The sequence below is a fragment of the Lipotes vexillifer genome, unplaced genomic scaffold, assembly GCF_000442215.2.
Source record: "Lipotes vexillifer unplaced genomic scaffold, Lipotes_vexillifer_v1.1 scaffold422, whole genome shotgun sequence".
NCBI classification, from domain to species: domain Eukaryota; kingdom Metazoa; phylum Chordata; class Mammalia; order Artiodactyla; family Lipotidae; genus Lipotes; species Lipotes vexillifer.
In genome coordinates, this window is record NW_006779087.1 from 936402 (window position 1) to 946709 (window position 10308).

The 10308-nt window shown below is 53.3% G+C and overlaps 1 protein-coding gene across 1 annotated transcript in view; it reads left to right on the plus strand.

Moving 5' to 3' along the window:
* PRPF40B (pre-mRNA processing factor 40B) overlaps positions 1 to 10308 on the plus strand; it is a 21117-nt gene that overhangs the window by 7100 nt on the left and 3709 nt on the right. The window contains exons 3-18 of the mRNA XM_007452271.1: positions 570 to 713; positions 1024 to 1089; positions 1780 to 1807; positions 2033 to 2058; positions 2195 to 2305; positions 2594 to 2714; positions 2796 to 2820; positions 3052 to 3252; positions 3481 to 3610; positions 3694 to 3758; positions 4296 to 4460; positions 4560 to 4668; positions 5041 to 5191; positions 5909 to 6042; positions 6717 to 6831; positions 6980 to 7071. Coding sequence (XP_007452333.1) covers positions 570 to 713; positions 1024 to 1089; positions 1780 to 1807; positions 2033 to 2058; positions 2195 to 2305; positions 2594 to 2714; positions 2796 to 2820; positions 3052 to 3252; positions 3481 to 3610; positions 3694 to 3758; positions 4296 to 4460; positions 4560 to 4668; positions 5041 to 5191; positions 5909 to 6042; positions 6717 to 6831; positions 6980 to 7071 — 1683 coding nt within the window. The remainder of the gene's footprint in view (positions 1 to 569; positions 714 to 1023; positions 1090 to 1779; positions 1808 to 2032; positions 2059 to 2194; positions 2306 to 2593; positions 2715 to 2795; positions 2821 to 3051; positions 3253 to 3480; positions 3611 to 3693; positions 3759 to 4295; positions 4461 to 4559; positions 4669 to 5040; positions 5192 to 5908; positions 6043 to 6716; positions 6832 to 6979; positions 7072 to 10308) is intronic.

Here is a 10308-nt window from a genome sequence, read left to right on the forward strand (position 1 = left end):
GGATCTCAGTCCCGACCAGGGATTGAACCCGCACCCTCAGCAGTGAAAGTGCCGAGTCCTGATTATCAGGGATTATCAGGGAATTATCAGGGAATTCCCCTTGTCTGTATTCTTTATACAAAAGTATTCTTTATACTTTTTTATACAAAAAAGTCAGGGTGGAATAGCAACTGGTGGTCATCAAACTAGGGAAAAAGAGGTAGGAGGCAGGGGACTGGGGGATTTGGGACTGGACCCCTGCGTCTGGCCCTGCATCTGAAAGGCCTCTTTGGGGACAGGCATTGAAGCAGTGGAGCCTTCCAGTTGCAGTCTGGTGGCAGTTCCACCTCCCTTTTCCCTCTCCCTTCCCTGCCTCAAGAAGCTTCATGCTTGCCCGTTATACCCAGAGGGACCCCCTGTTATCAGTCTCAGTGGTGAGGAGGGAGGCGATTTCATGCCTCTCAAACCGAAACCTTGGAATTGTCTCAGAGCCAGGGTGGAGGGTTGGGGTGGGAGCCGAGTGGCTCTTTCCTGACAGGTGCAAAGCAGTGTCTTCTCTGCTCAGGATCTCTTCCTTTCCTCATTTTCAGATGCCTCCTCCAGGAATCCCCCCACCTTTTCCTCCAATGGGGCTCCCCCCGATGAGTCAGAGACCACCGGCCATCCCCCCCATGCCACCTGGCATCATGCCCCCAATGCTTCCACCAATAGGGGCGCCACCACCACTCACACAGGTAATCCTCTCCCCTGTACCAGGGCCTCAGAAAACCCTTGTCATTTTAGCTGCGGGTAGAGGTGAGGGTGGATATCTGGACTTGAGAAGCTGGGGTGGGGAGGGAGGGAATGTAGGGCCAGGCCCAGGTGGATTTGTCTGCTGAATGGCTGGAGGACAGTCTGAGGCTCGGCTAAGAGCCCAGAGCCTGGGGATTGCCTGTGGAGGCGCCCATGTGAGGGTCACAGCCCCGACAGGATCTCTCAGGACCCTTCACAGCCTGTGCTTACCTTCACCTCGCTAGCTGGTTTTTGTCTTCTTTGTATCCATAGATACCAGGAATGGTACCACCCATGATGCCAGGGATGCTGATGCCAGCGGTGCCTGTCACCGCAGCGGTAAGCACTGAGAGGACAGGAAGTAGGTTCTGCCCTGCAGCCCAGTGGGCCTGACTTGGAGAACAGAGACATGGCTTCCATTCTTTCCCTCTTCTTATCGCATCCACCCTCGGCCCAGCTGCACTCCCCACACTGAGTCCTCCTCTCCAGTCCAGCCATGTACTCAGCTCTTCTAGTTTCTCACTCCTTCCCAAAGGCACATACATTCTCTCTTTTTACTCCCCCTGCTATGCCCAGCTCCCTTAAGGAAACACACTCATGCCAGACACTGCTTACCCTCACAGAGTTAGCACTGTGGACACTTGAATACAATTTCCTCTTCATCTTCTGTGTTTCTGGAGGAAGCAGCAGTACCTGGGGATCTCTCTGTACCTTCTTGTGCTGTTGTTCAGTGTAGTAGAGTCTGGGTACGATGTGGCATTTGGTATTCACTGTGGAAAAGATGTGCCACGGAGGTTTACTCAACAAAATACTCTCACTTGAAAACGAAGAAAAGAGCTGCTGTGCAATTTCCCTCTGGGGTCTTAGAGCCATGACCCCAGAGGGCAGGGGAAGCCTCTTAGGGAGCAGAGATCCCTGGGAGCAGGATACTTGGATCCTGGCCTGGCCTGCTTCTTCATCCCCCATGGCCTGGGTCTTGGGGGCCACTGGGCTTGGCCCCAACCCTTCCCCCTCCTCTTTCTTCGGCAGACGGCTCCAGGTGCGGACACCGCCAGCTGTGAGTCTTCTGGGGGTCTGTTCCCCCCAGGCTCGGAGGTTGGGGGGGAGAGGGGACCATTGGACTAGAGCCCACCCCGGATCATGCCTGTTGGGATGCCAGGGATCCTGGGATGTTGATGGGACCAGGGGATATTTATTGGGGATGGAATAAGGGAGGAATAGATGGGGATCAGATAGGGGTTGGAGCAAGGACTTAATATGTTTCCTTTGGCTTCTTTTCTAGCTGCTGTGGCTGGGACGGGCCCTCCGGTGAGTTCTTTCAGCTCAGGGGTCTCTGGGTAGAAAGGCTGAAAAGGGGTGCTAATCGTTAAATTTTTGGGGTGAGGAGAAGAGGCTTTGGGAAAGGGGCCTTGACCACCATTCTGTGCACCCTCCCCTCCCCTAGAGGGCCCTGTGGAGTGAGCATGTGGCCCCTGATGGGCGCATCTACTACTACAATGCTGACGACAAGCAGTCCGTGTGGGAGAAGCCCAGCGTGCTCAAGTCCAAGGCAGAGGTCCTGAGTGGGGCTTTCTGTCCCTTCCTTTCAGCTGCCCTGACCCTTCCATATCCTTGGCTTCCCCTGAGTCACTAACCATACACGTGGTTCCTCTGATCCCAAGATCCCTGACCATTCCCCGACCTCCCTAGGATCTCAGGAAGTCCACCTTCCCCCACGTTGAGCCAGGCCCGGTGGTCGCTAAACACTCCTGTGTCCCCTACTCACTGGGTCCCCTTAGCTCCCCCAACTGTGGCTGGAAGGTATGCCCAGCCCACTGATGTTCCCTGGCCCGTCCTCTTACAGCTCCTGCTATCCCAGTGTCCCTGGAAAGAGTACAAGTCGGACACAGGCAAACCTTACTACTATAACAACCAGAGTAAGGAGTCCCGCTGGACCCGGCCCAAGGACCTGGATGACCTGGAGGGTGAGGAGGGGGTGGGCCCAGGCAGGGGCTCTGGGTGTGGCCCTTGCTACCCTATAACCATGTTATCTTTTCCTGTTGCAGCTCTAGTCAAACAAGAGGCTGCAGGGTGAGTGACTTGCCCACCTTGCCTACCTATCCACCCGTACCTGGGGCCACCTAAGGGGTGGGAGTGGCCTCTCCCCATGATCCCTACTCTGTGGGAGGAAGAGCCAGCTCTCAGTCTCCTTGTGGAGTGGTCTGCTCTGGCCCCAGTCCTTCACAGGATAGAAAGACCAGCCAGCCCCTGACCACCTCTATCCCTGCTCTACTGGACACTGCCCTTCCGGCTCACCTGCAGGAAACGGCAGCAGCCACGGACACTACAGCCTCAGCCTTCTCAGCCACAGCCTGACCCCCCACCTGTGCCACCTGGCCCCACCTTGGTGCCCACGGGCCTCCTAGAACCTGAGCCAGGTGGGAGTGAAGATTGCGATGTGTCAGAGGCTGCCCAGCCTCTGGAGCAGGGGTTCCTGCAGCAGCCAGAGGAGGGCCCCAGCAGGTGAGGGCTGCCCCCCACGGCATTCCAGACACTGGCCTCAGGCTCTCAGCTGGGTTCAACCCTTGACCTCTGCCAGGTTTCTCGGGAAGGGTGTGAAGATCTGGGCATAACCTCTGAGGAGCAGAAAATGGCTTCCCTGGGGAGCAAGGGGGAGTGTCCTGATCATGCAGGGCACTGAAAGCTATAGGGACTGGGGGACGCTGTGGCTGAGTCCCCTTTGCCCCCCAGTTCTGCTGGACAGCGTCAGCCACCACAGCAGGAGGAAGAGGAATCAAAGCCAGAACTGGAGAGGTCTGGCCTCAGTTGGAGCAATCGGGAGAAGGCAAAGCAGGCCTTCAAGGAGCTGCTGAGGGATAAGGTGCTGAGAGTGGGGCTCCCAGGGTAGGCCTGGAGGGGGCAAGAGATGGGCAGGCCCCATGACCCCCGCCTGCTCCATTCCAGGCTGTCCCCTCCAATGCTTCGTGGGAACAGGCCATGAAGATGGTGGTCACCGACCCCCGTTACAGGTAGGTCTGGGCAGGCCCTCCAGACCTTGTTCATGGGGGCAGCTGAGCCAGGGATTCCCCAGGAAACCCCAAGGGGGCCAGAGTGAGGAGAGTGGTAGATGGGTGAGTGTGCTGGGAAACAGAAGCTGGAGAGCCTCCAGGAGAAGGAGGGGAAAGGGATCTGACATGAGACATTCAATAAATGCTTGTTGAATTGAATTGATTTGAATTGAATTAATTGGGGAAACAGGGGGCTGGATAGGGCAGGGGCCTGACGGCAACTTGAGAGCCCCAAAGCAAAAGGGCCCAGTGTTAGCAGTGTCTTAGAGCCCCGTCTTGTCCCCTCACTGCTTCTTAACCCTCCCCACTTCCCAGAGACCTACCTGCCTTGCCTCCCTGTGCCCTTGGAGCCCCTGCAACCTGCTGTGCCCATGCATGGACACTTGTTAGTTCTATGAGACCTGTCCCCAGTGTGCCATGACCCTGCTTTGTGGGCTGTGCAGCGTGGTTCAGGCTGACTCCTCTGTCCCCATCCCACTCCCACCCTGTCCACCCCAGTGCCTTGCCCAAACTGAGTGAGAAAAAGCAGGCATTCAATGCCTACAAGGCGCAGCGGGAGAAGGAGGAGAAGGAAGAGGCCCGGCTAAAAGCCAAGGAGGCCAAGCAGACCTTGCAGCATTTCTTGGAGCAGCATGAGCGCATGACCTCCACCACCCGCTACCGGTCAGGGGGCCGGGCTGGGGTGGGGCCTGGGAACCCTGAGAACCTGTGGGCCCAGTCTCTGTTCTCTGCCTGCCTACTCACGGCCCATATGCTCCACAGGCGGGCAGAACAGACCTTTGGGGAGCTGGAGGTCTGGGCTGTGGTCCCCGAGAGGGATCGAAAAGAGGTTTATGATGATGTCCTTTTCTTCCTGGCCAAGAAGGAGAAGGTAACAGTCACTGGGCTGGATCCATCAGTCATAGTCTCATCTAAGACCTTCCATGTCTTTGCTTCCTTGTGGACCCAGCCATTCCCTTCTTGCTGCCCCCAGGGTCGCAGCTCCTTACTCAGAAGCTGGTGTGGCACCTACACATCCCCCATTTATGCTTTGGGCCTACAGCTCTGGGTGTGGGAGAACAGGAAGGTCTCTGAGGGCTTGGTCTGTAAGCTGTTTCCTTCCCCTTTCCGGGGACATGAAGGCCTCGAGTCTGGCCATCCCAGAGTCCCCAGACTGCCTGCCTTTCCCCAGGTATTCCTCTACCCAGGCCCACTTGAGTAGCTCCAGCCTGCCCTGCCTCACCCTGACCCTGTGGCTCCCTAGGAACAGGCCAAGCAGCTCCGGCGCCGCAACATCCAGGCCCTGAAGAGCATCCTGGATGGGATGAGTAGCGTCAACTTCCAAACCACATGGTCCCAGGCCCAGCAGTACCTCATGGATAACCCCAGCTTTGCTCAGGACCATCAGCTACAGAGTAAGCCTGGGTCTCCACTCCTTCCTGTCCCTTCCCGTTTCCTCACTGACCCCTAGCACCAGCCTCAAACCACTCCCCTGCACCTCTTGCCCTCCTGGATGTCTAGGAGTCCCCAGCACTTCCTCAGCCCAGAACCTCTCTGGACTCTGGAGATCCCAGAGTGCTTCAGGACACCTCCTTTCTCCCTCCAGGGTCCGCTGTTGACCTGGACAATGTGTGTCCTTGGGGGAAGAGCACTGGGGTAGGAATCAGAAGACTTGGAGATGATTTTTATAGCTCATGTGAATATGGTCTTAAATTGCTTGGTAGGGTGGGCCTTAAGTGGTCACACATGTTGCAATAAGCTGCTGTTGGCCTATCATCACAGGCAGTATCTTCAGATATTCACCTTCTGAAGTCATATCAAAGCCTGATTGATTCCCAGTCCCATAAAAAATGAAATCTCAGATCCTGAGATAACTGATTTCGTATGATGACTTCTAGTTACCAAATTCACAAGAGCTGAATACTTCTCATTTTTTCTCATATAATCAAGGAACCCTCCTCAAGAACCATCATTCCAATAGCTTCTCCTGCAGAGTCCCCTGCTCCCCTAACCCCACCACCCTGGGTGTCCCCAGCACCTACAGGGGCAGCATCTTTGAAGCACTGGGGGTTCTGGGTCTGAGAGGGTGTCCCACTGGTGCGGTGCCCACTGAGCCTCCTCCCTGCGGTTAGATATGGACAAGGAAGATGCGCTGATCTGCTTTGAGGAGCACATCCGTGCTTTGGAGAGGGAGGAGGAGGAGGAGCGGGAGAGGGCCCGGCTTCGGGAGCGGCGCCAGCAGCGCAAGAACCGGGAGGCTTTTCAGGTAGCTTTGCTGCCCTCTGGATCAGAGCTCAGCTCTGCCCCAGACCGTCACCTCTTCACCCATGCCCTGCCTCTTCTCGGCCAGTCCCACTGCTTTCTCTATGCCCAGCCCTGTCGCAGCTCCACAAGGTCCCTCTGTGCCTGCACTTTTGCTCCCGCTGTGTCCCCTCAACCTTGGGCTGTGCTCCTCTAGGGAGACTAGACACCTAGTCTGCACCACCCAGAAACTGCCAGCAGAGAGCGCCCTACAAGCGTGGCTCGCCAGCTAGGCCAAGTTTATTTCCCTTCACTGGGGAGCCAGACAGGCATAGCTAGCTTGTCCCCCAGCTTGGAGGTGGCATTGGTATTGGTAGTGGTGGGGGTTACCTGGCTGTAACACATTTGGGAAGTTGAAACTAAGTCATGGGAAGATAATGCTGCAGGCAAGTTTCCGCTTCTTTGCTTCCTGGTCCGGCTCATTTTCCTTTTAAGTCTGTCCCCTTCTGTTTTACACTCTCTGCTTTCATATTGCTCTCTGCCTCCCCATCTGTATCTCTTCATCTCTGCCTCTTGCCTGCATTTCCTCCATCTGGGTTGTCCCTGCCTCTCTCTGCCAGCTCTTGTCTTCTTCCCCAGTCTTTGGCTCTGCCTCCCTCCCTTTCTCACTCTCCCTGTAACTGGCCTCTCCCTGCTTAGACCTTCCTGGATGAGCTGCACGAGACAGGGCAGCTGCACTCTATGTCCACATGGATGGAGCTGTACCCAGCGGTCAGCACTGATGTCCGCTTTGCCAACATGCTGGGCCAGCCGGGTAAGGCAGCTGGGCTCCCCCTCCTCTAGCCTGGCTTTCTGCCCTGCCAGCCTCTCTGCACTCCCACTCCCTGGTTCTGTCCTCAACCCCACCCTCAAACCTTGGGAAGCTGCCGCCCGCCAGGCCCCCCTCCCTCCCTTCCCCGCAGGCTCCACCCCTCTGGACTTATTCAAGTTCTATGTGGAGGAGTTGAAGGCACGATTCCATGATGAGAAGAAGATCATTAAGGACATCCTTAAGGTGAGGGAAGCCTGGGCCTGTGGATGGAGGCAGGCTGGGTGCAGGGCAAGCTCCCAGGACAGAACTCCCCAGTAAGGCCTGTTTTGTGGGAGCATTGCAGCTCGGTTCAGGAGATAGCTACTGTGATCCTTTACTGTGCGCTGGGGACACACAAATGAATAAGATACAATTTCTGCCCATAAGGAGCTCATGGTCTAGTAGGAAGATGACATGACAGTGGCTATACAGTGGGGCAAGTGTTAAGACAGAGAATCGAAAGAATTGCCATTTGAACTGCACCTCTAAGAACGAGTAGGTGGAGTAGGGTGGAGGTCCTGGGCGTAGGGTACCACAGGAGCAAAGAGGAGCGAGCAGCACAGCTAATCATAAACTGTTAGCCCACAGATATGTTCCTTCTGCCTGTACAGAGTTTTAGAAAAATTTGGAATTTGATGCTAACATTTTAAAATCAAGAGATTACAATTAAAATCTGGATCTTCAGCGTCTCTTGGAAATTTGGATTATCTAGCAGCACTAGGCTCGTTTTGTGAGGCATTCAGTGGACTTGAGCTGAGATGCCACTGCCTTTTAGAAGGGGCCTGTCCTCCTTATCTATCCTCACTCCTCCCTGTCACCTCCATGATATGGGAGCAAATTCACCTGCCATTTCTGATCGCACGTGCACGTTGGGAGAATTCTCAATATCCATGTCTATCAAAGGGGGAAAAGTGAGTGATGGACTAAGAGAGCCCCATGTTTCAGAAAAAGATAACAAAGAGAAGCATGTTTCTTTGTGGAAGTGAAGACCATTCTCATGGGTTTGAGAGGGCAGTGTGGATAGTGGTTAGGAGCAGGACTGTGAAGGCGGACTACAGGGGTAGAAGTCCAGCTTAACCACTTACAAATTGTGTGACCCTGAGCAGATTACTTAATCTTTCTGAGCATGTTTCCTCATCTGAAAAATGGGGAGTATTCCTTCAGACTTCACCTGATTACCAAGGGGAGTAACTTGGTACTTGAGGTGGAGAGGGTCTGAGAATAAAGTGGGGAATGTCCCACTGCACACACATTTCTTTAAAGTCCTGTGTTTTGCCTTAAGAATTCATGCAGGTGTTGCATTTTAATACCATAATACTTCTCTGTTAATATAAACATAATATTTTTAAATTACTTACCATTAGGTAAGATGTATCATAATGTCCTGTGGCTTCCTCTGTTTCTCTGGAACCACATGCCCCAGTTGGGAAGGAGAGCCCTGCCTGTAAAATTCCTTGAATGCTAAAATAAGGAATTTGGATTTTTATCTTGTAAGTAATGGGGAGCTGGGAATGATGTGATTAGCTGATGTCTTGGAAAAGCCCAGGTGGTTGTGTAGAGCAGCACTTGCAGCCAGAGTGCTTGTATGCTTAGGGATAGGCGTGGTAGGAGGACAGGACTCGAAGCCTCAGGATACTAGAAGTGGTAGTGGCCAGTGATTAAGATAAATTCTGAGCTTGAGTCATCCTCTTCTTACCCCCAGACCGCTTTCCTGCTGTTGGGGCCATTTGCTAGAAAAATCTGGGCAGCATGGACTCAAGGCAGTGTTCGAAGCATGGGGGGTGAGTAGGGAGACCAGGCAGGAGCTGCTGCAGTGATCTAGGTGGGAGTGAGCTCAGTGAGGGCAGTGGGGATGGCCAGTGAGCAGAGCTGTGATGTTCCAGTAGTTTCTGAAACTCCCTAGGTCTCCTCAGAGGGGCCTTGGGACAAGCCGGAGGGGGTGGGGGAGTGGGGGGGACGTTATGCTCCTTCCTGTATTTTCAAGTGTAACAGCTTGTTTCTCTTTTATACATCGAGGTTCTGCATAAGATTTTTATGGAAAAAAATGTTTCTGCTGTTAAAATAGAAAGTTTAAAACCAGTAGGCTAGAGTCACGCAGAAGTAGAATTGACAGATTTTTTTGTGAAATTGAGGGAAGGAAGGAGTTGGAGATGTCAGGAGTGGATCAATGGCACCATTGGTAAGGATTAAGCAGGAAGAACAGGGCTGGAGAAAATAGGAATTCCACTTCTGGAATTATTCTCAAAAGCAACCTGGGGCAGGGAGGAATAAAGCACATACCACATTTTAAACAGGATAATTATATAAAGTAGAAATATTTAATCCAAGGAGAGCTAAATTTTATTGGACTCTTAACTTTTAGCCACAGAGCGGCCGGTACTGCTGACAGGCCTGTGGGAGTCCTATCCTTGCTGAGTCCTGTGTCTCCACACCTCCTGAGAAAGAATCTTCTTTAGATAGTTCCTCCTTCCTCTTCCCCCTTTTGGGCTCCTGTCTATGGAAGGCAGATGAACCCAGGGCTTCCTGAGACCATCTACCAGCCAGGCAGACTGTGATGGTACCTCGCATCCCATAGGGTAGTGCAGAGTCCTGGACTTGGAATAGCTGAAAGACAGAAGATCTGGGCCTGAGAGATCCATGGGAGTGGGGTGGGGGGCTCCCAGGAAATGAATTCTCTTGGGATCTGCTGAATTTGAAGTGTCTGCGAAATATCCCGTCTAGTATGGGTCTGAAAATCAGGAGAGAGGTGGGGAATGAGATTGCGAAGAACAGTGTAGATTGAAAAAACTAACTGCAGGTCTCAGGGGAACAAGCACATGCAAGAGAGGTGGTAAAAGAGGTCAGAGACAGGAGGGGACCCTGGAGAGGGGAGCACTGAAGTGAACAGAGGACAAGAAGAGTGGGGACCAAGGCGTCCTTGGAGTTGACTCTTGGGACATGAGCAACCTCTAGGAGAGCAGTGTCCGTGAAGAGGGCAGAGTGAGTGCAGCACAGGCTTTAGAGTTGGGTAACTCCTGGCTGTTTATTGGTTGAGACCTCTGCAAGTTATATAATGTCTCTGAGCCTCAGTTTCCTAATCTGTAAAATGGGGATGATAACACATGCAAGGTCGTGAAATTAAATAACATTTGTAGTATCTTGCTTATAGTAGGCTTTATAAGTGTTTGTTTTCCTTTGCGCTGCATTTAAAGATTTTGAAACAAAGGGAAGGAAGCAGAGGTTGTTAGCTTGAGGAAGGTGGAGAGCAGAGTGGAAAGGGTGTTCCAGGTTAAGTGAGCTGTGTGCTTGACGGAAGGAGCCAGTGAAGAGGTGAGACTGAAGCTTGCAGTTCCCTAAGCGAGAGAGATTGGTATGTTTGAGGAGAAGGGCTGGAGAGCATGGGTTGAGGAAGTCCTCTTGGAAGAAGCAAGAAGAATGCGTGCGCCTCTGCCATCAGCAGGA